The sequence below is a fragment of the Trichosurus vulpecula genome, chromosome 9 (genome assembly GCF_011100635.1).
Source record: "Trichosurus vulpecula isolate mTriVul1 chromosome 9, mTriVul1.pri, whole genome shotgun sequence".
NCBI lineage: Eukaryota > Metazoa > Chordata > Mammalia > Diprotodontia > Phalangeridae > Trichosurus > Trichosurus vulpecula.
This window is the reverse complement of record NC_050581.1, coordinates 46,594,767-46,620,186: the sequence shown is the minus strand read 5'-3', so window position 1 is coordinate 46,620,186 and position 25,420 is coordinate 46,594,767. Positions and strand designations below refer to the sequence as shown.

Sequence of the window (25,420 nt, the reverse complement as noted above, 5' to 3'; positions counted from 1 at the left end):
TGTTTTATATGTATGGCATTATTTTCCTTAACTTAAGGCAAAGAATATAAAGGTTTAAGATTTTTTTGCCCTTCAGTTAGAACATAATGGCAAACTCCTAGAAATCTTGAAAAAGTTCTCAAGAGTAAAAATATTTTTAGACTTCCCTGAATATTTATGCAAATGATATGGAAGTAATTTCCCAAGGGTTCCATAGAGATGGGACCTAGATATAAGCAAATTATTTTTCTAAAGCAAAAATTCTGAATCATGATATTTATTAAACATTATGTTATAAAGGATCTAGATTTGAAATTTGAATAAGCCTAATACTGTCTTTCATTCCGCCTGATTCTTTGACTCTTGGTTCAGAGATATATGTAATGTAACTTCTATTAGAAAAGTCCTTTGTGGGTTTATGAATAGGTGAGAGAATATATCATTTCTACAGGACAGAAGATGGAAGATTTCTTCCCCCAACACATATCCAAAAAATGTACCGTTATGCCCCACATATTAGGAAGAAGAAATAGGCCAACTCTATGCTGAACATATATTACTAGTTTTTTCTTAAAAGTTGGCTGTCATTAATTTTTCATAAACCTATAAAGTAAAACTGTCACAGGACATTATTATTTTATGTTCACTACAAACTGTTTAAAATCTCAGATTCTAGCAATATGTCCATTTCCTGTCAGCAGGTACTTTGGAATACCCAGAAGTAGAACATATTGAATCAAATTTCTTACTCTGGCTCGTTCTAAGCTCTTTATCTGCTCATGGAATGCCGCAGGACTCTTTAACGCTGTGAAGAGAAAATAAATAGTTACTTTAACAGGAAAAGATTTTCCTAACATCAGTACAGAGAATATTTTAAATGTTAAATCTTATAAACCATGATATGCTGATGTTTCTCATTTGACTTGTTCTTGTGTCAATAATATAAGTTATTTACTGAGTTATTTAAGGAGTTAGCTCATTGAAAAATTTTAACTCTCATGGATCGAGATGAGTATTTTTCAAAGATTATTTTTCAAATTTACCATGTGCTTAATCGATATTTGTTTGAGTTGATTACTTGTACGACATAATAGAAAAGAGGGAATTAACAGTATGGATGCATATGCTAAGAAGCAAAACAATGGCAAAGCTACTGTTCCAGTCAATATACCAGACAAATTCAGATGATTCAAATTAGCACTGTGAGGATTTTCTTGGCTACTATTGCTTTTCTTTATTTTGCAAATGTATTTCCTATACCAATAGAGTGCCAGGATCATAGGATCACACATTTCTAGCTCAAAGGTAATTTACAAGTCAATCTCGTCCTGTACACTCATTTTACAGATGGGGAAACTAAGGCCCAGAAAAATTAGGATAACTTGCCAAATGTCACTAAAGTGCAAAGTGAGGGAACTAGAATTCTAATCCAAATCCTCTGGCTCCAAATCCAACATTTCCCTACACAGATATGCAAAGCAAGATTAGCTAGTTGTATGGGATAAAGTGCAGAGAACTCATGGATTCCAAAAACTCCATGACATAGTTTGAGCCTAAACAAAGAGACTATTAAACTCCTTCAAAAAGACACCTACTCACGTGTCTGATAAGTGAACTTTTAACTGGAATATCAACTTAGTGAACATCATCAATTCACTATCCCTAATGATGCAAAGGAGTGTTTATCAAAATAGTCTACATTTTGGATTCAAATTAGTGATTTCTTCTATTTTTTTGATTTTTTTTTTGTTTTTTCTGTAGAGTATCTACAACCATGCACACATAACACATTTATCACTATGCTGTAGCTGAAGCATATGACTGGTCTTACGTGGTCTGATCTTTCATTTCCAGGCCTGTACTGGTCACCTCTTGAAGACTCTAGTGCTATTTTGAGCCCTGATGCTTGGGACTCTGCAAAGGCTCACATGAGCCAAACCTAGTATGTATGCCTGGCCTGACCTGTTCCAGCTGCCAAAAGCAGGTTTGGGCAAGTGATGGCTTGAACATCATAGTCAATTCATTTGCATAATCCTACCCGATTGGTTGATAGGCAAGCTTGTTGTAGTGATGTAGCTATGAAGATTATCAAACCAGCTTTTGTCTTCATCACAATGCAAGAGATAAAGAATTTTTTTATCAAATGGAGAGAAAAATTATTCCTTATATACAACCATACAGAAGAAAAAGATCACTCTCAATGACAGAGAAATTTGAGGAAAATTAATTTGCTTAATTATATCCCTTCTTCCTCAGATTTTTTAGGCTGGAAATGAAATTGCTTTTTGGAAAGGGTCAATTTATGAGAAATATATATATATATAATTAAAACTTTTCATAAGAAAATGACAGATTAGAATTTTAAAATATGAAAAATTATACTGGCTCTCTAAAAACTTCCAAAAAGAATACAATCTGGGGCATACCATGAAATTTTTTAAATTTAAATTTCCATAATTCAGGCCCATTTGGTTATATAAACCATGTAACTGCAACGGAAATATATCACTTTAATGACATTATGAACATAAACTTAGGATTTTATATTTGGCTTTACTTAAACACATCTAAGTAAGCACAAACCCTTCATATTGCGTTACTCTAACATGAAAATAAGTTTTTCAACCATTGTGTAAAAGCAAAAATAAATCCATTAGGCATTATCTTTTAAAGATTTGCAGTCATTTTATATGAGAAAATTCAAACTAATCTTTTAAGGAATATATATTTTCCCAAAAAGTAAACTAAATATTTTTGGTGAGGAAATCCCTCAACAAATGCAATACAGTTTCTGTGTGTGTGTGTGTATGTATGTCTGTGTGGATATGTATATACACATATGTGTGTATCTGTCTCTGTATATAGATAGATAAATATCTTAGTGAGTCAAGAGCCTGGGGCACTTTGATTGAGTGACTTGCATAAGATCACAGAAGTACATGAACCCAGGTCTTACTGACTCTGAAGTCAACTATTTATCCATGATATCATGCTTCCTTCTCACTAGGAATTACCAACAATGAAATCATGGGTCTGCAGTAAAATCATACCATGCTGCAGTGCCCTCCTACTCCCTGGCAAATCTCCCCACCAACACTTTCTCAGAATAGGATTTTTTGACCCCTAAAAACTCCACTTATGAATTCACTTTGTATCAAATGGTTAGCATCAACAATTCAGATATTATAAAACCTCTTATGAGACAAATTCATTTTGACAGCTAGTGTTATAGGTCTGAATTTTAAGTGACTCTTATAAAGTATGTCTTACGTGGCATGATGCCCTGGTCCACTAGCTGTTCTCTTGTCCTTCGTTGTTGTAGCCTCAGCTGTAATACTAGAAAAAGAAAAAAAATAATTAATTTACATGAGATTTCAAGAGCCAATACAATAAATTCTGGAAAGATACAGTCAAGTTCTACAGTTAAGTTTTTGTAATTGCCAAGCAAATTTGGACATCTATTTAGACTATAACCAGACAGGTAGAATATAACTAGCTTGTGGTCTTAGTGCCTGACACATAGGAAGTGCTCAATAAAAATTTTTTAATTGATAGGATGATTTTTTAAAAATGAAAATAACTCTAAAGTTAATTCACTGTAATTTCTATAATTAAAAGTCTATATAGGATTCTCTAATGAAATTCTAAATTATCCTAGTTTTTAATTATTCTATTTGTTGTTTAATGATCATATATAGTAAACAAGAGGTTATAAGATTTGGGAACACAAAAGCTTCAATTCTTAGAAACAGAAAAATTCCTTCAAATGACTTTTTTTTAAATTTTTTTTATTTTTTTTTATTTTTAGTTTACCACACACGGTTCTACATAGTTTTGAGTTCCAGTTTTTCTCCCCTCCCTCCCCCCTCCCTCCCAAAGATGGCATGAAGTCTCTTATAACTGTCATGTATAACTTCGCATTGAATTCAAATGACTTTTTAATGAAAAAAACTTTTCTTATGGAAAGATTAACTCAATTTTGTATTCTTTTCCCTAGCATGAATAAATTCATATTATCTTTAAATAAAGAATAGGAATGCATAATAAGAATAAGGCTGATATCCCTGTGTGCTTTCAGAAATACCTGAACCCCCCCCTCCAAATATAGAGTTCTTAGTCTAAAGTCTAATTTTTGTTGCATAGAAATAACAATACCACGTTGCATTCTGGAATTTGTAAAATGCTTTATCACTTTTCCCTGACATGTCAAACCTTGAGAGCTGGTTGAGACTATTAAGTAGGCCATTAAATGAAGAAATCAATTTTGTTTAATAAGACTCCAAATATTCTGTTAAGAACTCCAGGCAACATCAAATATGGCTTTAATACAAAATGTGTAAATTCTGAGACATATATACATTATGAATTTGGCTGTTAAGCAACTATTTTATTGTTTCAAAACATTTTTATCTTGAAAAGTAAAGTATTTCAAGAAGAAAACTTGAGCTACTTGTAAAAGATAATTTTCTTACAATTTGTATGCAGCTTCAAATGAATTTTAGTATTAATTTAAAATAATGGTTCATAATTTTGAGTTACAACTGAAACAGGGATCATTGAGGTCAATAAAGAAGTTTTAAAGGATCTTTAAAAAAATATTCTCTGACCTTCTTGGCTAGATTCCCAAGGTCACATCTTCCCCTCAACTATCACAACACAGAGGACATGTCCTCTTACAAGTGATAAATCCATGAAGACATACCAGATGAATGACCCCCAATTTATAGGGGCAGCCACCCCTCCTCTCAGGTTGACTGGAGTAGGGAGCACAAAAGAGGATTAATGCAGAGCAGAATGGCTAAATGGCCCCTTTGTTATGATCATAACATGTAAATGTCATGGTTTTAAAAACTACTAGGTAATATCTGTATAAGTTTCATTTTAATTCTCAGTGAAACGGAAGGAGTAATAGTTTTGGGATCAGAGAATGTGGCTTCAAATTCTGGCTGATATTTATTTTCTGAATAACCTTGCATCAGCCACTTGACCTCCCTAGGTCTCAGCTTCCTTCTATGCAAAATGAGGAAGCTGGGTCTGATGACCATTAAAGTCCTTTCCGTTCTAAATCCAATGAGTCTGTGATCCTTAGGGGCATAAAACCTCATTGATATTCGACTGAAGTTTAGGGTAATAGAAAAGGCTGCTTGTTGGTCACTGTTATGACAGACCAAAGAAAATCCTACTAAGTTATATTTGTTGAAACATTCTTTTCACGTTAAAATGTTGTGGGATACTTTGGATTGATAGTGTTCCAACATGAAGATCACTTTCATGATAACTTTTGGGCTTGTTAGGGATAGTATGTTCCCACTGTACTTTACTGGGAACAAAAGTAATCTCAGGAAGTGACCTGTAGAACTGATGGCACCAAAATGGCTGTACACTTTAGCATTTGGCTATGAAAGACAAAGTAATACTTTTCAGAATTTATCCACAAAAGAGGAATTTTGAAAGCAAAAGAGAAGGAGGGGAGAACAATCTGGGTTTAAATAGGGACTAATGTTTCAGAAACATGACCATACAAGACTGCTGGGAACTTCTGACCTCAGTTTCATTGTTACTTGGAAGTCTTAGGAAAAGAACGGAGGCAACAAAGAGAAGATAAAGGAAAAATACTTTTCAAAAAAGCCATTTTGTGGTACAAATGTATCTAAATGGAAGTATCTCAGTCACTGCACATTCATGGAACAAAAGAGGTGAGGTTCTGATGATTACTTGGTTTGCAAACATTGGCCCTGTTGCCCTAACTGAAAAAAGATTACAGCTTGTGCATTGGTCATTTTAGCTACCCTTCATGTCATCAGATAGAAACACTGTCACTTTATATTTGAAAACAAATGATAAATACTGATATATTCATTAATCTATTATTAAGGTAATAAAACCAACAACATGGTATTTTTATACTACCATTCAGTTTTTACATTCTGCTTTCTGGCTGTTATGTTCTAAGACAAAATGTTCCATATTTTATTATAGGTAGATGTAGTTCTGTCTGGAGATAAAGAAGTGATCTTTCTATAAATTTTATCATTACTTAAATATTTTCTCTAAAGCAACAAGAGATACATATTATCTTGCAAACAATATTACTCAAAATAATGATTATTTTATTATCAATTCCCTGACACGTATGTCTGTCCATTTAACCAAAAATTTTTGAGCATCTTCTATGTACAAAGCACTGTGCTATGTAATGAGGGACCAAAAAAGATGAGAAACAAAGCAGACAGACTGTGACATACAATAATTATAAACAGAATGTAAGTGAAGGCATTGGGAAGAGCATAACTCTAAGAGGCAAATTCACAAATGACTATGAAAGTTTTGTGTGACTTTTGGTTACTGCCAGTTAATTTCTCCATTTATGTCTACATACTGAAAACATTACCAGTAGGATCACATTAGACAATAAGGACAAATAATATTATATCACCACGGTGTAAGAAAGACATGCAAGAGTACTTGCTGGTCATGTGAGAGGGTAGCAGTATTGATAGCTTCATTCTTCACTTTCACTCTGGCTACTTAGTTCAGTTGGTGCCAATATCTTAGCATATATCTCCCATTAACCAATTAGCTTTGATCTGTGCTTTGGTTATAGCCATTAGGCAAGTACATGCCATTGGGCAAAGAAAGATAAGCAAGTGAGCATGTTGGTGCTCATTCATCATCACTAATGAAAAAACTAAGAATTAATTTCCAACTAATGGCTGACCAACAGCATCATCAGGACATGTGAAGTAAGACATTTAATAAGATAATCAAAAAGTATTTTTGTAAGATTCTCTTAATATTTTGTTAAACTAAACATTTATTAAGGATTCATTATTAGGAGCAATGTATCGTGTTAGACACAACAGATAAAAAGATAGCTTTAGCACACACCCTGCATTCAAGAAGCTTATTAATATAATAGAGCTCAGCACCCTTTGATACTTTTAACAAAAAGTTTTATTTAAAAAAAATAAAAAATAAATTCACACACTACTTAGTTTCCAAGAATGACTATATAAGATTAATATTTTTAGCTTCACAAATGATTTCTATTATCAGGAAATCTTATGAAGAGAAAATACAACAGCACATATTCTTTGTACAAATAAGCACACCTGGCCACAGCCACAATCAGAATTCCAGAAAAACAGTTAATTTACAGACTAAGGACTCTGATTGAAGGAGTTGAAGTTATACGTACTGTAATGTGCTTATCAGAAATCACTTTTCCCTATCTGGCCTGAAATCTAGACTATGTGCTTTTTATATAGGCACTATCACATTAACTAGCACTATAAATATAGTTATCTTTACCAATAATTTATCTTAATAGAGAGAAAATTAAAAAAAAAGTATTTTTATATGTCTAAACAAATATGGGCTTGTGAATACACAAACATGAACTAATTCCCCAAATAATTCCCAAAATATTTATTTAATTACTGCATCTTATTTCACTATTTTTATAATCCCCTAATATTAAGCATCTCTCACAACTGAGAAATTAGAAGCTGTTAAAAAGCAACAAATACTAATCCTCACAGCTTGCTTAAAAAGAAAAGGCAGAAGTAAAGTATTTGTGGTATTGTGTTAGCTGAACTAGTTCATATCTGCTGGGTAGAACCAAACTGTTGTTTTAGGATCAATTTTCATTTAGAAATGCACTGATTTTTATTCAAATGCTGCCATTTAAATAATTAAACTTTCTCTGGTGCTGAATTTCAAATGCTTCTTTGTTTGGTTCCTCTTATCTTTGTTATTGACTACATTTTCCACTTTACATGTCCTCCAAGGAATTGTGAAAAAAAAAATTTAATGCAAGGTGTATCATAGGGAAAAGATTTTTAGGTATAGGAACTGGACCTAAATACCTGTTGGTACTAAAGAATTCCCGGGAGAGGAAACTCCTACCAATGCATCTTATAATATTGAGAATTGCTTAGAACACTGAGAGGGTAAGTGACTTGTCCATGGTCATATAGCCAATCAGCAGTACCAGGGGTAAGAACTGAACTCGAATTTTCCCAGTTTCAAAACCAGTGTTCCTATTCAACTATGTCATGTTTCCTCTCTGCAAATTAAAGCAAAATTTCAAAAAGATTTTTATGTTTCTATTTTTGTACATTGCAGCTAACTTTTGTGTTGTGTTCTCCAAAGAGAAATTAATATTATTTTAGGTATGAAGCAAAAGTACTAAGCTAACACAGCCTGACAATTTTACAACTATTATATTAAAATTAGTTTCAAATGTTTCTCTGATGTGGCTCAAAAAAAGATACCATTTCATTGCAAGTAGAAAACATTATATGGCACCTTACGTATATTGAACAGTTTAGTATAAATGTGGCAAGTCTGAACAAAACATAGTCTCCTGCCTGAGTAATTTATAAGGACACACGTGAAGAAAAACAAGTTAGAAGTGATATTTGCAAATAGAATGCATGGCATATGGCCATGTTAGCTGGAAATAAACAGGTTAGCCAGAAATTATTCTTTTATGGGTAGTGGTGGTTGTTTCCAGTCTAAAGGATAACAGGAGGAAACAAAGTGCTAATGAGTGGCTGGGCTTTGCTTAGAATAAAATGTAGAAATATGAGTGGGTGAAAAGACAAAGAGAGCTACTGGCAGAGATTTAGCAGACCAAAGGCAGCAACAGAGGTATAGAAACAAAGAATGTTTTAAAAGCATTAGCTCAAGAAATAAAAGCATATAATTAAGGCAAAAAACAAGATAAAGAAAATAAGAAAATAACCCTAGCAAAAGATTATTCTCAAGACACAAGAGTAGTTAAGGTTAGAAAGAAGTATCTGAGGTAGTACAGATTAAAAAAAGAAAAGATTGCCCACAGAGTAACATAGTAAGAAGTGGCAGGGCTTGGGCAAGAACTTGGTATGTACTATTCAAATATCATTAAGTAGTCAATTTAAACGTATAAAAACAAGGAAATTCAGAAAAGCTAATATCCTCAAGTTACCCTTTGTGTTTGGACACTGGAGCGAGTTATTTGGCCTCAAAACTTTAAGCTACAAAAATTTAGCTCTGATTTGAGAATATTATCAGTGAAAGTCAAGTTACCTGGTAGCACCTGTTTAATAATGGAGTAAAACTTAATATAAAAAAAGATTATGGTGGGGAGAACAAACGGTTGATCAAGACCTAACAGAAACCCTTTGAATTTTCTTTATAATAAAGGTTTGTTGCTTTAAATACTTAATGAAGCCTGTAACTGAAAAGATACTTCAAAAAGGTTTAGAAACTTGGTAACTATTAGCAATGTTTCTAAGTACCAGTAAAATTTATTGTGATAGATTTTAACATTAAAATATTTATTTGGTTTCTTCAAGCAGTTCCAAAGTTCTTCATTCACATGGATAAATACTTTCCAAGTGGTCCCTGTAACAAAGAAAGTTCCCCTCTGGAGCCATTTTGGTTTGTGTACCATGGGAAAAGCAATGGGTAGGGAGTGAGAGGACCTGGGAAGAAATCCTTATTCCAGTTACTTAATTCCTATGGGCTTCAATTTCTTCTTTTGTAAAGTGAGAGAGCGGGATCAGATGACACCTAAGGTCCCTAAGAGCTCCAAACGATGGTATCTGACTTAAGCCTTTCCTGCTATGGTCTGTACTATTTCATATTCTGAATTTTGTGAGAACTTTAAATTTAAACCTCTACGATGGCTCTACATGGCATGGAGGTGATCTTGGGTTCTCAAAGATGATGCCAATGGAGTATAAGCTCTGATAGACTCTACCATGCTGGAAAGATTTCTCAAATCACCCTGGCAACAGACAGCTTCTATTGCTTCTATTTCCCAAGGACCTAACTATATAGAGAGAGACTCATCACCAGTAGGCTGATCATTTGATGATGAATTTTTTCTGACCATAGCAACCTATGAAACAAAGAAAAATACAAAATAGTCTTTAGTCCTGGGCTTCTCAGCCTTTCCGCTTCTTTAGTTAAGGTGGCAGAATGGTAGAAAAGAGAACAGAAAGTATTAAGAATTACAGTGTGTATACCATCTATGAATATTCATTTGATTATTGGCACTCTGATTACAATATCTTTGTGCAATGACCAAGCAGACCTACTGCTGCTAGACATATATCAACCTTGACATTCTTGCTATAGATGGAATTCAAAGAAAGAAGGAAATTATAGCTAAATGAAAGGATGGCTCATAGAAACTCCTTGGAGGGACAAAGAAAGGAGTGATGAAGTAGGTTGTGTTATGTCTCCAAAGGCAATAAGAAACATTTCATGGGATATCTGATCATCACATATTGTAGAACTAAGGAAAAATACTTGCACAAAAACCATCATAAAAACAACTGTAGCTTGTTTATCAACATCAAGTTGCTGAGGGTGAAGAGACAGAGAAATTCTACAAAGAAATTGATATGACCATGCAAATTAAATCAACATATATTCTGATACTTGGTGATGCCAATGCAAAGGCAGGAAAAGGTGAAAATCAGGAGAAATAAATGGGAAAGCATAGTTCAGAAAAAACTGGTAGAGGACAAAGACTTAGATTATATAGAAGCTTAACACCTTCATATCATGAACAATTTCTTTGCATAAAGAAGTGGTAGTTACTGGATGAAGCAAACACTGAATAACATCACAAAAAATGAAATGGATATCCTAAGGGATAAGAAAAAACTTGCAGCTGATGTGGGAGTTACCAGCTTTCTGTGCACAGTTGGAACATTAACTTGTCAGAGCTAAGAGGAAAAGTACTAAAAAGAAAGACTAATAATTTTTTAAAAGATGGTATACAAGCAGTTAAACTATCAAAAACTGAGAAATACAATAGAAATGACAGTGATTCTAATAACTTCATATAGAAGTTTGAACAGAATAAATTAATTGCTACAAGAAAGACACCAAAAGAGCCCAGGAAATGCCTTGGTCAGCCAATATCTGGCTTACTTGCCAAATGGAGAGAGATGTCTGCCAAAAGCAATACTGGGGTAGAATATAAACTTGTTTGTAAAGTCTAAGACAGAAAGATGATGTATAATTATGAGTAGTATTATCTCAAAAAGCAGAAAGAAACAGTGGAGGGTAAAAGATGTTTAAAGAAAGCTAAGCAACATATCTAAGTAAAGCCATCCCAAGGACACAAGAAAGATAGATCAATGGAACAGAGTAAACACACAATTTACAGCGGCAAATACACATAATAACCTTATATTTAACAAATGTAAAGACTTAAGATTTTAGGATAAAAACTCCCTATTTGGTAATTGTTGGGAAAAATGGAAAGCAGTATGGCAGAAACTGGACATAGATAGATATTTTACACCATTTACCAAGATAAGATCAAAATGGATCTATGGCCTAAATATAAACAGAGATTTTACAAGAAAATTAGAAAAACATAGAACATATTACTTATCAGACTTATGGATAGATGAACAATTTATGCATAAACAAGCAATAGCAAAGTTAGGTGTAAAATGGATAATTTTGATTACATTAAATTTAAAAAGTTTTGTACAAATGAAACAAATGTAACCAAGTTCAGAAAGAAAGCAGAAAATTGGGAATAAAACTTTTAAAGATAGTTTATCAGATAAAGGTCTCAAATCTAAAATGTAGAAAGAACTTTGTCAAATATATAAAGTATAGAAGTCATTCTCCATTTGATAAATGGTCAAAGGATATGAACGGGCAGTTTTCCAATGAAGAAATCAAAACAATCTATAGTCATATGAAAAACTGCTCTAAATCATTATTGATTAGAGAAATGCAAATTAAAACAACCTTGAGATATCATTTTACACCTACCAGATTAGCTAAAATGATGGAATGGGAAAGTGACAAATGTTGGAGGGGATGCAGAAAAATTGGGATACTAATTCATTGTTGGTGGAACTGTGAACTGATCCAACCATTTTGGAGAGCAATCTGGAATTATGTCCAGGAGTTATTAGACTACTTGGGCTCTTTCTGAAGATAATTAGGGGAAAAGAACCTATATGTTTTAAAATGTTCATAACAGCTCTCTTGGTGTGCCAAAGAACTAGAAATTGCAGGGATGCCTATCAACTGGGGAATGGCTAAACAAGTTGTGGTATATGATTGTGACAGAATAGCTTATCATTTTTATAGCACAGCAGTAAATGACTTTTAGAAAAACATGGAAAGACCTGCACAGAATAGCAAAGAGCAAAATAAGCAGAACCAAGAGCACATTGTTTACAGTAACAGCAACACTGTTTTAAGAATGATTTTAAATAAATAAGTTATTTTGATTATTATAAATACCCAAATTAACTATAAAGGACATATGGGAAAAAAGCTTTCTACATCCAGAGAAAAAATTGATAAATAGAAGTATATATGGAACAATTTGACATATACATATACCTATTTATGTACATATCATCTCTAGGGTAGGGGAGGAGGGTAGAAAGAAAAAATGTATATGATAATTTTGTTGTATATTTGAAAGGAATGGCAAGTTATGCATAGAAGATTTGCAGTTTCATGTGCTATTATCTTTTTTTATTGTACAATGCTACAGAAATGCTTGTTTTATTCCATAAATTAAAAATAAAATTTAATAATAGGAAAAAGACCAAAAAGGTAGGAGAACAAACAAGAAAAATGGAAAAGATTTCTAAAAATTATAAACAAACATTTTTATTCATCAAGGACAGTAGAACTGCCACACTTAAGCCCTAACATCCAGTCTCAATTGTAAGGAAAGGTTGTACTAAAGAGGAAAAAATAGGAAAAGCAGTTTGACTGGACCAAGTATATGCACAGGAGATCAATCCATGATGGCAGTGACACATGTGTGAGAGACTTAAGGGATCAGTTTACAAGGTATCTGAAGGATAGGAAAGCATAGAAACTGTGGGAAAAATCTCAGACTTTATTAATCCTGAAAAAAAAAAGGTAATTGAGAGAATATCAATAACTCCTGAAGTGTGTATGTATACATTTTCCCACTGAAACAAAATCTTTACGACAGTCACCTATGCATGAATTGAGGCTATCTTCCATGAAGGTATAGTACTAGTAGAGAATGGTCAGGCTGTTGTAAGCAATATTCAACATTCATATCTTTATCATTTCACAACTGACTGAAAGATGGAGAGAATATGAGATCCTAACGTATTTATCGTTAATTATAAAAATGCACTGCTTTGGTAAAGCAAAATGTAAGAAATAACAGTACCCAACCATCTCTTGATTATAAATATTAGGTGAGAAGTACAAGGGAGATATATGCTCTCCACTGTGATGGAGGTGATAAGAGTACAGAGTCCAAGTTAAAAGAAAACTGCTTGTGGAAGCTTGTGGTGCTGTAAATTCCTCATTGAGGATGTTGTTTTTCTGAGCCCTGGAACTTTACAGAGCATCTCAAAAAGGACATATGATCACTCAAAGGAGTTTGTTCCCACCATCCACACAGAAAAAGCAAAATGAAGACTATTTACTGACCAGATAATAACATACATTTGTATGAACAACCTACAGAGCTTGTTCCTCACAATATATATCTTGGAAAGAGGACACAAATGCAAAATGAGGTGGACCTCAGAGCTGAATGAGAAGAAGAGAGTGGGCTAGACTGTATTCTGGAAATACATGAGAAGGCTTCATAAAGGAGCTAGCAAGAGTTTGTAACAACAATGTGGCTTGCCACTACTATGGCTGTGTAAGACCAATAACACCAGCACACAGAAGGGCTGCCAGCACAGGTTCTTTGATCTGCTTTTCTAAGGAAAATAACTTTAAGGGATTAAAAATCTCAGTTTAATTAAACATACATATATCATTCACTTAGTTCAGGGGAAAAAACCAGCACCCTAAACTTCAGAGCAAACACAAACAGAAATTACAAACAGAAAATACCAACAGAGCAAATAACACAAACCAGTAGACAGGCTTCCAGCTTTCTGTCCAACATCTCAGTACATAGTTAACCAGGGAAGCACCAACATTTGGGTTTTCAAGTCAGGGGACACCTTAACAACAGCTACCCAGAGTCTCGTCTGGTGTAATCACACAACACTCTTCCAGTGAGTGAGAGCCCCAAACAAAGTGCTAACCTCTGAGTTTATATACCCTTCTTAGAGCCCAAAGACTTGACACCTAATCAGCAAAATGGTGTGGGCCTGCGGCTTTGCACCTAGTAAGACTTAATCAAAGGCATTTGATTACTTCAGTGCTCCAAAAGCGAAAACAGTAAAAAAGTCTTGCACTGATTAACATTACAGAGTTGGGTAGTATTTTGACAGTTTGAGAGATTTGGGGCAGACATTCAGCTGAAAAGAACAGTATAAACAAAAAGCCATGGAGAAAGGAATATGCAGGCAGGTTTGGGGAACAGTGAGTGCTCCACTTTAGATGGAACAGAGTTCATGAGGGAAGGAGTCAGAGGTAAGGCTAGAAAAGTAGATTAGGGTCAGATGCTGATTTTGAGGCCTTCCATTTTATCTCTGATAACAAAGGGACATCACTGAAGGTGTCTGAGAATGAGGGGGTAAGCTGGCATGCAGACTGCACTAGGGCTGCCAAGAAGAATAAAAGTTCCTCAGATGAATAGTAGGTGTGTGATCTTGGGAAAGTCATCTTATTTCTTTGAGCTTTCATTTCCTCAGTTGTAAAATGTGAATAATACTTATAGTACCTGCCCTACAGAAGTGTTCTGAGGAGTAAATAATATTTATGTCTGTGAAGTGTTTTGGAAACTGTAAACTGTGATACTATTATCAGCTACTATAACTGTTATAATGAATAAGAGAAGACCCAAAGTCATGAAATCCTTAACTAGAGAAAAGCAGTGGTGATTAATTTTGCCTACACGGAGCCATAGGGAAAAAGTATATGGTATAGTGGAAAAAGTGCTAGCGTCAGATACCAGAATTTGAACACATGCCTTGCTACTTATGAGTTATAAGATTGTGAATAAGTCATTCTCGGCCTCAGTTTCTTCATCTGTCAAATGAAGACACTGGATTAGCTTATTTCTAAGGTTCTTTCAGGTTATAAGTTATATGATACTATGTTGAGCTGTCAGAAATTGACAGCTCGTGAGCTGATCTTGACCTGGGCTGACAGAAGGCCAAAAGAGAATTTTTAACTATGATATTTTTTAAGAGAATTACTATCAAGAAATAATGCTATGAAAAAGGGAGGAGAGTAATAGCAAAAATTTTTTAAGTTCATTTTTGAACTTGCTGAATTTGGTTCTTTACAGAATTTTTCTGCATTTAGACTAGACAGACAAGAATGGGGGGGGGGCTTTTATACACACACACACACACACACACACACACACACATACATCATTAATAGACATTCCTGTAATTCATTTTCAATCAATCAATAAATATTTTTCAAGTGCGCCCATTTCAAGTACAAAACTTTGCCAGGCTATTCTAATTGGCTTTCAATAACATTTTTCACCTTCTCTCTGTTCTACCTTGTAAAAAAATTTTTTAAAGAAGGAAAAATAAATAAAATGCCTTCCCTGAAAGTACACAGCAAAAACCTATATGTTTCAGTGGACTTCTGTTATTTATAGATAGATAGATAGATAGATAGATAGATAGATAGATGTGTGTGTATACATAAGTGTGTGTTTAGGGATTTTTAATATTAGAAATGTTTATAGATCTAAGAACATTTAATAAAATTTCTGTTTTTCTCTAAATCAAAACTTATCTCCATTATTAAAAGCAGGAATCTCTATTTAAAATTATCTTTTTCATAAGCATAATTTATTGTATAAACAGTAAATAGTCTTTAATGACACTCTGCCTTATCTGAAATATTTATAGTTACTGTCTCCTAAATAAAAAGCTATATAATTCATTGTTTGGGCTATAGTACTAGAAAATATTATTCTTCTATGGATAACTAGTGTTGACATGTTTCAAAAACAAATGGTAGAGCATATTGAAGAGATTTGTAATTTTCATAAAGTGGTATTACATTTTTACCTATGAATCCTCTTTTAAAAAGATCATCCTTGGTAGATGAATACAATTTTTTCCCCCTCCCTTCACTGCTATCACTTCCTAAAACATACATAAAACACTCAATGGACCAATAAACCTCACGCTTTGAAGCATAGTATTATGCTATGTTGAATAAGCTAAATTTACTAGGGCATGGTGTGAATAAGACCCAAGTGGCAATCTGGAGCCTTACAGAGTCAGATTATTAAGAGCTGGAAATCACTTAAATCACCAAAACGTGCTTGGTTCTGATTGTAAAGGTAACTGAGTAAAATTAGTGTAAGCCCATGAGTATTAGACGAGGAAAATATACAAAGCATATGCTTTATGTTATCATAGTATGCCACTGCAAGAAAAGGACCACTGAAGACAGCCACAACTGTTTCCCAATTCTACTGCAAATGACAAGACAGACCTCTGCATCTCATTTACTGCCAAGCTACATAATGAAATAATGAGTCATAGAGTTGTCAATTCACTACTCTGGATTCTATCAGTTTTATCAAAATAGAATAGGACTAAATCCATTGAAATAACTCACCTGGCTATTCTTTCTAAAGCTAATTATGGTAGAAACATAACAATGAATTTTATTTTAATCAATACAAACTCCTTTTCTCATTTCCTCCATTATTTCAGAACAATTTGTAATATTAAATATATAAATATCACAAACAGAATACTTACATAACTCTATATTGCTACACATATTAAATATAATTATGTTACAATCTCAGAATTGCTACAGATGAGAGGCACTAAAAAAAAGAGAATTTTGAAGGAGTAGCTCAATTCAAATGAACTCAGAGAATGCCTTAACCTTACTTTGAATATGCACTTTTCAATAAGTATTATCTGAATCTATTCTAAAAACAGAGTGCACCATATTAAAATACTAAGCAGTGTTTAAGTAAATGGAATCTTGCATTAAAAGTGTTTTGAAAAGTTTTTTGTATACTTTTAATAACATTTTCCTGTGCAAACACCAAAAGTAGTACTATAAATGCCAGCTCTAATGCTATCACACTAAATTTATTTTTCACTGTCTTGTTATGTTGTATGAATTCAGCAGTAATTTAGAGGGGCAGGCAGGAGAGAGAAGAGAAAAGGGATTACTTTGATCTATAACTGTGCTGATCTCTAGGGAAAAATTTGAGAATTAGGCAAAGGGAGTTGGAATATAAATGGATGGGGGTGGGTGGGTGATAGAAGATAGGCATAACATTTTTTTTTAACTTCCGTATCATGAAAAATTCACACAATGAAGACTTTTACAAAGGCAAAATTAAAGCACCATAGTTTATGATAATTAAATATATTTTTAACAAAATCTGAAGTTATATTTTCACAGATCTCTTTAGTGAATTATGGAATCACAGGGCTCAAAGTACCACAAAGTAAGTAATCACAAAAACTGGAATGCAAAGAAGCCAAAAATAAGCTGATGGTTGTCCTGTAAGAACTCTGCTATCTGTACTGATTAAACAAACTTTCATCACTGTTTCTTGACTGGAACAAGAGTGGGAAGGCACATACTTAGAGTAAATTTATTGGATAATGTAAACAGAAAGATCATTTTACACAACAATTTTCATATGGCATTAATATTTTTAGTACAAAAAAAGAAAGCACATAGTGCAGTTGTTGACATAAAAGGATAAATTTAAAATAATTAGGAAACAGTCATATTTAAAAACCTGTTACACTTTAAGAACAAAAATGAAACCTAAGGAAAAATTAAGATGGTAACAGAATAACAACTTTCATTATTTTCATAACTGTCATATTTTGGACCTGCTTAAATTTTAGCCTACATAAATTTGATCAGAAAACCAGTATTTCATCATTTAGCCTTATGATACTTTGTTAACTCATTGGGTGACTACTGCTCCTGCTAGCATAAAAACTTAAAAATGGAGCATGTTTCTTTAAATTAATTACTGATTTCAAAAAGTCCCCATTTTGTTTTTGCTAAAGTTGTGACGAACTGAAAGAATATCACTTGTGATCTGGGAATCTGAGGCCCACCTAAAGTTGCATAATGATTGTTGATGACAGTGATAAGGGCATAAACATTGCTAAGTCAAATAAGAAGCAATTTAGATTTTAAACAGTACTAATAAATTTTTAAAAATCACAAAATTATACTTGGCTAAAAATTGTAAAAATAAAATTTCTATGTTACTCATCCCATATGGTTCCAACCTCCTGAATTTGAAGATAACACTGTTTCTTGTTCTTATGGTAGTCATAGATTCCACAGTTTCAGACCATTAGTTTTTCTGGGTTTAGCTATAGGTGATTGGATAGAGAGACACTTAGGCTCTTATATCTTAATACTTTGTAACTGAGGAATGTAATTTATGTAGAAAATTCTGTAATCACTTTGTGCAATTTTTACAGAAGAACTTGTCATAAAAGCATATTCAACAATGAATGAAACACCCAACATGACTAGCGTTCTGATTTAAACACTGACAAGAATAGGTCAATTCAAGGATGTGAATGAGTGTAAGAATCAGAAACTCATGCGTAATTATTGTAGTACTCTGATCTGGGTGAGAGATTTGTTAGTAGTTGCCTAATTAGAACTTTTGTGCACTCCTATTTTTATAAGATCATTTTACTGAGTAGCTAAAAAGTGAAAAATGTCCAGTCTCTCCATTTACCTGCATAGCAGCAAAAACTGGTCTTACTGGGCACAAGGCTGAAAAGCAACCAAGATAAAGATCTCACAAATTTCCAGCCACAGACGTCAACCATGAGCAGAAAGTGGCTAAAGGCCAAGGCGGAGCCAGAGGGTGGACCAACGAGGCCCAGAAAAGGAAGGAACCACAAGGTGTAAGATGGGCAGTGGCTGGTCACTGTTGGGGCGGAGGAAAGGCAGACAGAGCCTCCTGTTGGAAAGAAAGGAAAGGGGATTCTTGCATAAAGCCTCATTTTGGTGGCAGGACCCCAGAGGATCAGTAACCCCCCCGCCCCCAACATCAATGGCAACAGCCCCTCTCCAATCTCCGCTGGAAGGCATTGGTTATGGGGACGTGTTCTTGCATTGTGTGTGAGCTTGCCTGGAATTACTTGTATTCTTTTTCAGACTGTGGAAACAGAAATCACGCTTGCTCCACTGTGAAAACGATCAGAGGACATTACAAACTTTGAAAACAAATTTTTAAAAATAAACTTAGATTTCATGTTACTGATGTAGCAAACGAGTAACTTCTGTGATGATCTGTTCTCCCTTTTATTCACTGAAAACTTAGACTTTGAAACATGAGCTGTTCGTAGTTGTCTGCGGTAATAACAGAAAAGAGAAGGTAGCAAGCGCTGGACTCGGAGTGAGGACAACATGACTTTGAAGCCCGCCTCAGACCCCCACTGCCGATGTCACACAGGACAAGTTACTTGAATCTTTCTTTGGTCTCAGTTTCCTCATTTATAATAGTATCTACCTCATACAACTGTGAGGATCAAACGAGAGAGGCACTTGCAGACCTTAAAATATCACATGAATATTAGCTATTAATGAGTGTTGTTGATTATTAAAAGTTTATTTGATAGAGCAAAATACTGCCTCAAATAGCCTCTATCAAGGTACAGAATCACACAAGATTCTTTGAAAGATGAAACAAGGCAGAACTTGGTTCACCAACTGTTTCCTTATTAATATCAAGATAGGTATAAAAAAGGGAGAGGTAAGCCTGCCAAAAAATACTTTCCACTGTCATGGATGATGTCTAGTACAGAATCCAAGGGAAAGAGGAATTTTGTATAGATAGTAAGGTCTGCCTGATGCAATGTTTATGTGTGACATTATGTTGATTACATCAAGCCCTAAAATACTACAGAGCCTTCTAAGTGAAATCTATAATCATTTAAAAGAAATGCCAGGAAAAACCAAGTAGATGAATTATACCTGTTTTGTCTAAACTATGATGTAAAATTGGACAGACAACCTATACAGCTGGTTCATCCATAGGCTTAAGCACCCCTTACATGGGACCTCTCCTGTTTCTCCTGGCTGCTAGTGTCTCCCACTCCATCACCCCTGTATTCCTGCAACGACCCCCCCCCCAAAAAAAACCCAAACTAACTTGTCTTAGCTTTACTGTGGATGTTTTATATTTATTTATACTTGTTTCACCCAATATGTGTGTTTCACTCAATAGCATATATATAAGTTCCTTGAGGGACTTGTTTTTTGTATTTGTATTTTTGTATTTGCATCCCCAACATTAAGTAAAGTGCCTGACACATAGCAATAAATGTTTATTGATTGTTTGATTAGATAAATACTGGACATGCTAGTACATGGATAGTGAAATGGATCCAGAACTGAATGGTAGAAAGAGGATGAATCAGACTGCCTTTCAGAAATAACATAGTTTGAAAGGATTAAACATTTTTCTGAAATGAAGCTCCACCTTTACAACATCAGCCTTACAGTATAAAAGTGAGTCATGGAATTAAAGCTGTAGATCACCTATATGTCTGTGGGTGTTAGTAGATTATAACATATTACTAGTAAATAACTGCAAAGGAAAAGTCGTAAAAAGGATCAAACTGGAAAGATGTATGACCAGAAAGGAGGCGGGTGGCAGTTACACAGCAAGTGTATAACTTGATAGATGGTACGTAACCAATGGACACCCTATATGCTCACTGGTATTTACACAATGTCAAGAGATCAAGAAGATCACTAGCATGTTAGGTAGGTTCCTTTCAGAGAATCTATGGCAGAATATAGGCATGATTTGCACAAAGAATGTGTGGACAAGATGTGTTCAGCACAACTGAAAGCAGTTAACCACACACTGGTGAGATCACTGGCCCATGGAAGTATCAGAATACTGAAGAATAAGTTAAACTGTTTGATACAGTTTCTAGAAAGTTCCTCCCACTAATGTCCCACTCTGATTCCTTACTAATTATGGTGTGGAACTGACCCTGTGTTCTTGAAGTCTATCCCAGGGGAAAGCAAACTATGGCTGATCATACAAAGCTGGAAAGGATCTGACCAAAGGCTGCTATAGGAAGACCAGCCCAGCTAAGTACCTGGTCAGTGGCAGAATGACTAATTTTTCTGCTAGTTGCTAAAGCAACTCTCAAAGACTATTAAGTTATATAGGGGCTGTGATTTACATTGGTGGAAGAGTACACATACTGGCAAAATTACCGATCAAAGAAATATTGAAGTATCTTAGCTAGTTAAAGCAATTACAAATGTGCCCCCCTTCTAATTTATTAAAGGAATTACTAAATATTTTCCAGAATTATCACCTAAACTGTTGTAATTCACTAGTGTTACATTTTTATTTTTCTGCCTATGACGCCTACAACAAACAGCCCTATCAGAAAAAAGATACACTAATATTTGAGATTTATGCTTGTAATTAGTACTGAATTGATAATGAATTGTTTTCTTCTCTACCTAGATAGGCAGCCTATAGTCTACAAACTCTGTATATAAATTGTTTAGAAATAAGAATACATTTTCCTTTAGATATAAGGTTATAAAATGGTGTTTCAGTTGACAAGTCAGCCTACAGAAAGCCTGTTTAATTCAAAATGTTCCAAAAGTATGGTACTAAAGAAAAAGCACTATAGAACTTACCCCTCATGTATGACAAGATTTTTATAGAAAGACACATTCAAAGTTCCAACATAGATGTCAGGATATTTCTCTAATTCCAGCACCAGTAATAGATAACTATTTTTTCTAATCTGTTAGGCAGCAGGGATAAGGATTTGTACTAAATCTAAACCAGTGGTGGTAGGAAAGTTCCAGGTAAGTTGAAGAAGCTAGAAAGGAAGGACTGGGGATAGGTGAGGGAAGAATTGGGAGAATTAGGATCCAGGCATAGGGACCAGAAGTGAGGTTAGGGGGACAGTTGGATATTCAAGGTAAAGAATTTATAGGGACAGGCCTCTTGCTAATTTACTTAGCCCTCCAAGGAAACTTCTTGGTCCTGAGATGAGTCTCTGATTATGTTCATCTGTACTTTGGAAAGGCCAATCTTTTTTCTACCTTCCTTTTAATCCTCTTCCAGATCTCATCATCTCCCCTTATTCCCAAGGAATTGTTATAATTCTGCCCCAGTCACTTCCTAGCTGTATGATCCTAGCTAAGTCACCCACCCTCTCTGTGCCTCAGTTTCCTCACCTGTAAAATGGAGAGAACAATGGCACCTACATCCCGGGCTGTGAGGACCAAATGAGAAAGAATACATAGAGAACTTTGCAAACCTTAAAGTGCTATAATAGCTAGGTAGTATGATTCTCCTTCCCCCATCTAGCAACTTATGCTAACATAGGACATTACACTGGAGGGACTGAAGAAAAACAGGCAAGTGAAATGTACTGTTAGTGGAGCTCTGAACTGATCCAAATGGTCTGGAGAAGAATTTAGAATGATGCCACCCTCTCCAAGTAACTACAACAAATCTAGACCCGTTGACCCTACTGCTTATACTCATGCCCTTTTCTTCCCCCTCCCACTCCAAGATTAAAAACAGAAAAAAATGTCCCATATACATAAAAATATTTATATAAGTTCTTTTTGTGATAACAAAGAACTGAAAACTAAATGTTCAGCAATCCAGCAACATACAGAATAGTGAGAAATGATGAATATGAAGAATTCAGAGAAGCATGGAAAGACTGGAATGAACTGATGTAGAGTAAGTAGAACCCAAAAAACATACACAAAAATCATACACAACAACTACCAAAAAAATGCAGGATTAAAAACCTGATGCCGAATCTTCCATAATGGCCAAGCTTAGACCTGTAGCAGGTTAGTGAAAATGCGTAACACTACCCTCTGCAAAGGTGGAGGTCTATGGGTATGGATCACACATAGACAATCAGATGCAGTGACATATTGATCAGTTTTATTAAGGCTGCTTTTGCCTCCCTCTTTATTTTGTATTCTTTGTGACAAGGAATGGATTATTGGGTAAGGAGCAAGGAAGGATTTATTTGGAAATAAAGATTATATAAAAACAAAAGATATCAACAAAAATATTTTTTAAACGATCTACAAAGAACTTTACTCAGCCCCATGAGGTAGGTGGTTGAAGCATTCTTTCTATTTTACAGGAGAAACTTGGGTTTAGTGAAGTCATTACACAAACAATTTCACTGCTAGGATTCTAACTTGGCCCCCAAAACTTGCTCTCTCCTACCTTGTCATCTCTTTATACACCATGCTGACCTGAAATGGATTAGAAGGGGGGGGGCATGGGGCAGGCTGAGGCAAAACAGAACAAAGAAGAAGGGGGAGGTCCTAAGACTACATGCCTATATGTCAAAGGACCGATATGTCAGGGAAAGGTAGATACGTACACTTGACTCTGAGCATCTGAAGACAAACATGTTCTCCCTTCATTCCCCATACAAAGCAGCTTCAGGACATGAAAAAATGTTTTATAAATTCAAAAAACTATAAATCTTTTTTTTTTTTTACAAATTATACCATACTTGATATTTATGTTTAAATGTTTCCCTTTTAAGAACAGTATCATATTGTATTCCCGGACCTGTCATAGAAGGAAAAGATCTTTAGATAATGGCTATTTCTTTTAGCCTCACTCAAAGTGAGAACCTGGAAAGACCTTAGCTTAAAAGGTCCATGGTCTCCCACTTCATCCTGGGCCATCTCCAGTTATCCTGATCAATATCCGGCCACTGGACCCAAATGGCTCTGGAGGAGAATGTGAGGCTGGCGACTTTGCATAGCCCTCCCTCACTCAAATCAAAATCAATCACCAGTCATATTATCATCTCCCTGATGTCACGGTCCTCTTTGAAAATGAAGGACCAAACACACAATTTCTTTTTAATCATGAACAGCTAGGTGGTTTAGTGGATAGAGTGCTGGGCCTGGAGTCACGAAGATTTGAGTTCAAATCCCTCCTCAGATACTCACTACCTATGTGACCCTGGACAAGTCACTCAACCCTACTTGCCTCATCTGTAAAATGAACTGGATACGGTAGTGGTAAACCACTCCAGTATTCTTGCCAAGAAAACCCTAAAAGGGGTCATCAAGGGTAGGACATGTCTAAACAACAAAAATTTTTTCAATCTCACATATGAATCAACTTTACAACTGAATGAGAAATGGTTGTATGATCCAAACTTAAGAGTTTAGAAGTTAAGGTCTCTAGTGGTTTATCCTAATTTTATAGTCTACAACCATTGCCATTTGACTCAGTGAGTTCATAGTTCTTCCATGTAGTACTTCTCATACCAAATTCTATAAGAATCCAATTTTGCATATAGAAGGTTGAAGAAAAGGAGTATTCTTATGACTGGGTGTGTGATTTTTTTTTTGGTCTAGATAAAACCAAGTGAAATCCTGTCTTAGCTCCTTTATCAACTTATGAAGAAACATACTATCTTTGTGAACTTTAATGCTGAACTATTACTCTCCTCCCTCCCCCACCACGTTTTATCTGTATAATATCATATGTGGAATGCAAAATAATCTAAGACACTGAGTAAAACCTAACTTCGGGGTTAGCAATCATAGAACTGTAAGAAGATACGTCTTATACATAAGACTTCTTCCAAGTAAAGAAAAACAAAACAATAAATAAATTCTCCTCTACCCCTCCAAGAACAGATGTAAATTTCTCTGTGGCTCTGGAAATATCCACAAACTATAAAATGTAAATGTCAATGTAAAAGAAAAAACAACAGAAATATGAATATGGAAGAAAGAATTTATAGATTAAGGAAGGGAAGAGATACAGGAAGGAAAAGAATAACCATTTTTATTTTAACCTACTAAGGACAAAAGTCTAATCAATAACAGCATTCTTGGGAGTGGCTTTTACATATTTGCAATTTTTATTTTGTATGCAGATACATGTATATATGCATAAGATCTACCATATTTTTCTATTTCCTATTTATTTTTTATTCTCTATTACTTGCTTCCTGTGCTTCTCCCATATTCTCTACTGTGACACCTTCCTTTTATTTCTTCTCCAGGAACCTCCCACTCTTCCTGCTTTGCAAGCAGGTCTGCTTTTCCCTTTGCTTATTCCTCTAAGCAAAGTCATTTTTTAAAAACTTCATGGAAGCAATAGGAGCTTAAGTTTTATCAGTAATAATTTTTTAAAGGCTCAACTGATTTTTTTTAAAAGTTTCTCATGCTTATGATGGTGATAGAAATTGTGGCCAGAAAATGCTACTGAAAATGTATTTATAATGAAAATAAAGTAGGATCTACTCTGCAAGAACAGACGCAATATGACTGCTCTCTTCCTAATAACTGGTACTTACACTACCATAATCCATTTGTTTCTATCTAGGTGTTCCTGTATATTTATGAAAAGTAGTTCAATAGAAATTTAAATATCCAGTTTCAACTAATTTTTCTTAGCCTTATTTTAAAAATTTCAATATTAATAATCTCTAAATTAACAAATACTAAGACTCAAATAAATTCT

The 25,420-nt window shown here is 34.5% G+C and overlaps 1 protein-coding gene across 3 annotated transcripts in view; it reads right to left on the bottom strand.

Moving 5' to 3' along the window:
• The window catches only part of MRTFB (myocardin related transcription factor B), a 146,419-nt gene that overhangs the window by 68,301 nt on the left and 52,698 nt on the right, over positions 1–25,420 (bottom strand). For all 3 annotated transcript variants that reach the window (XM_036739413.1, XM_036739411.1, XM_036739412.1), the window contains 2 exons: positions 3,250–3,315; positions 729–784 (listed from right to left, as the gene is read on the bottom strand). In XM_036739413.1, the coding sequence (XP_036595308.1) occupies positions 729–784; positions 3,250–3,315 (122 nt within the window). The remainder of the gene's footprint in view (positions 1–728; positions 785–3,249; positions 3,316–25,420) is intronic.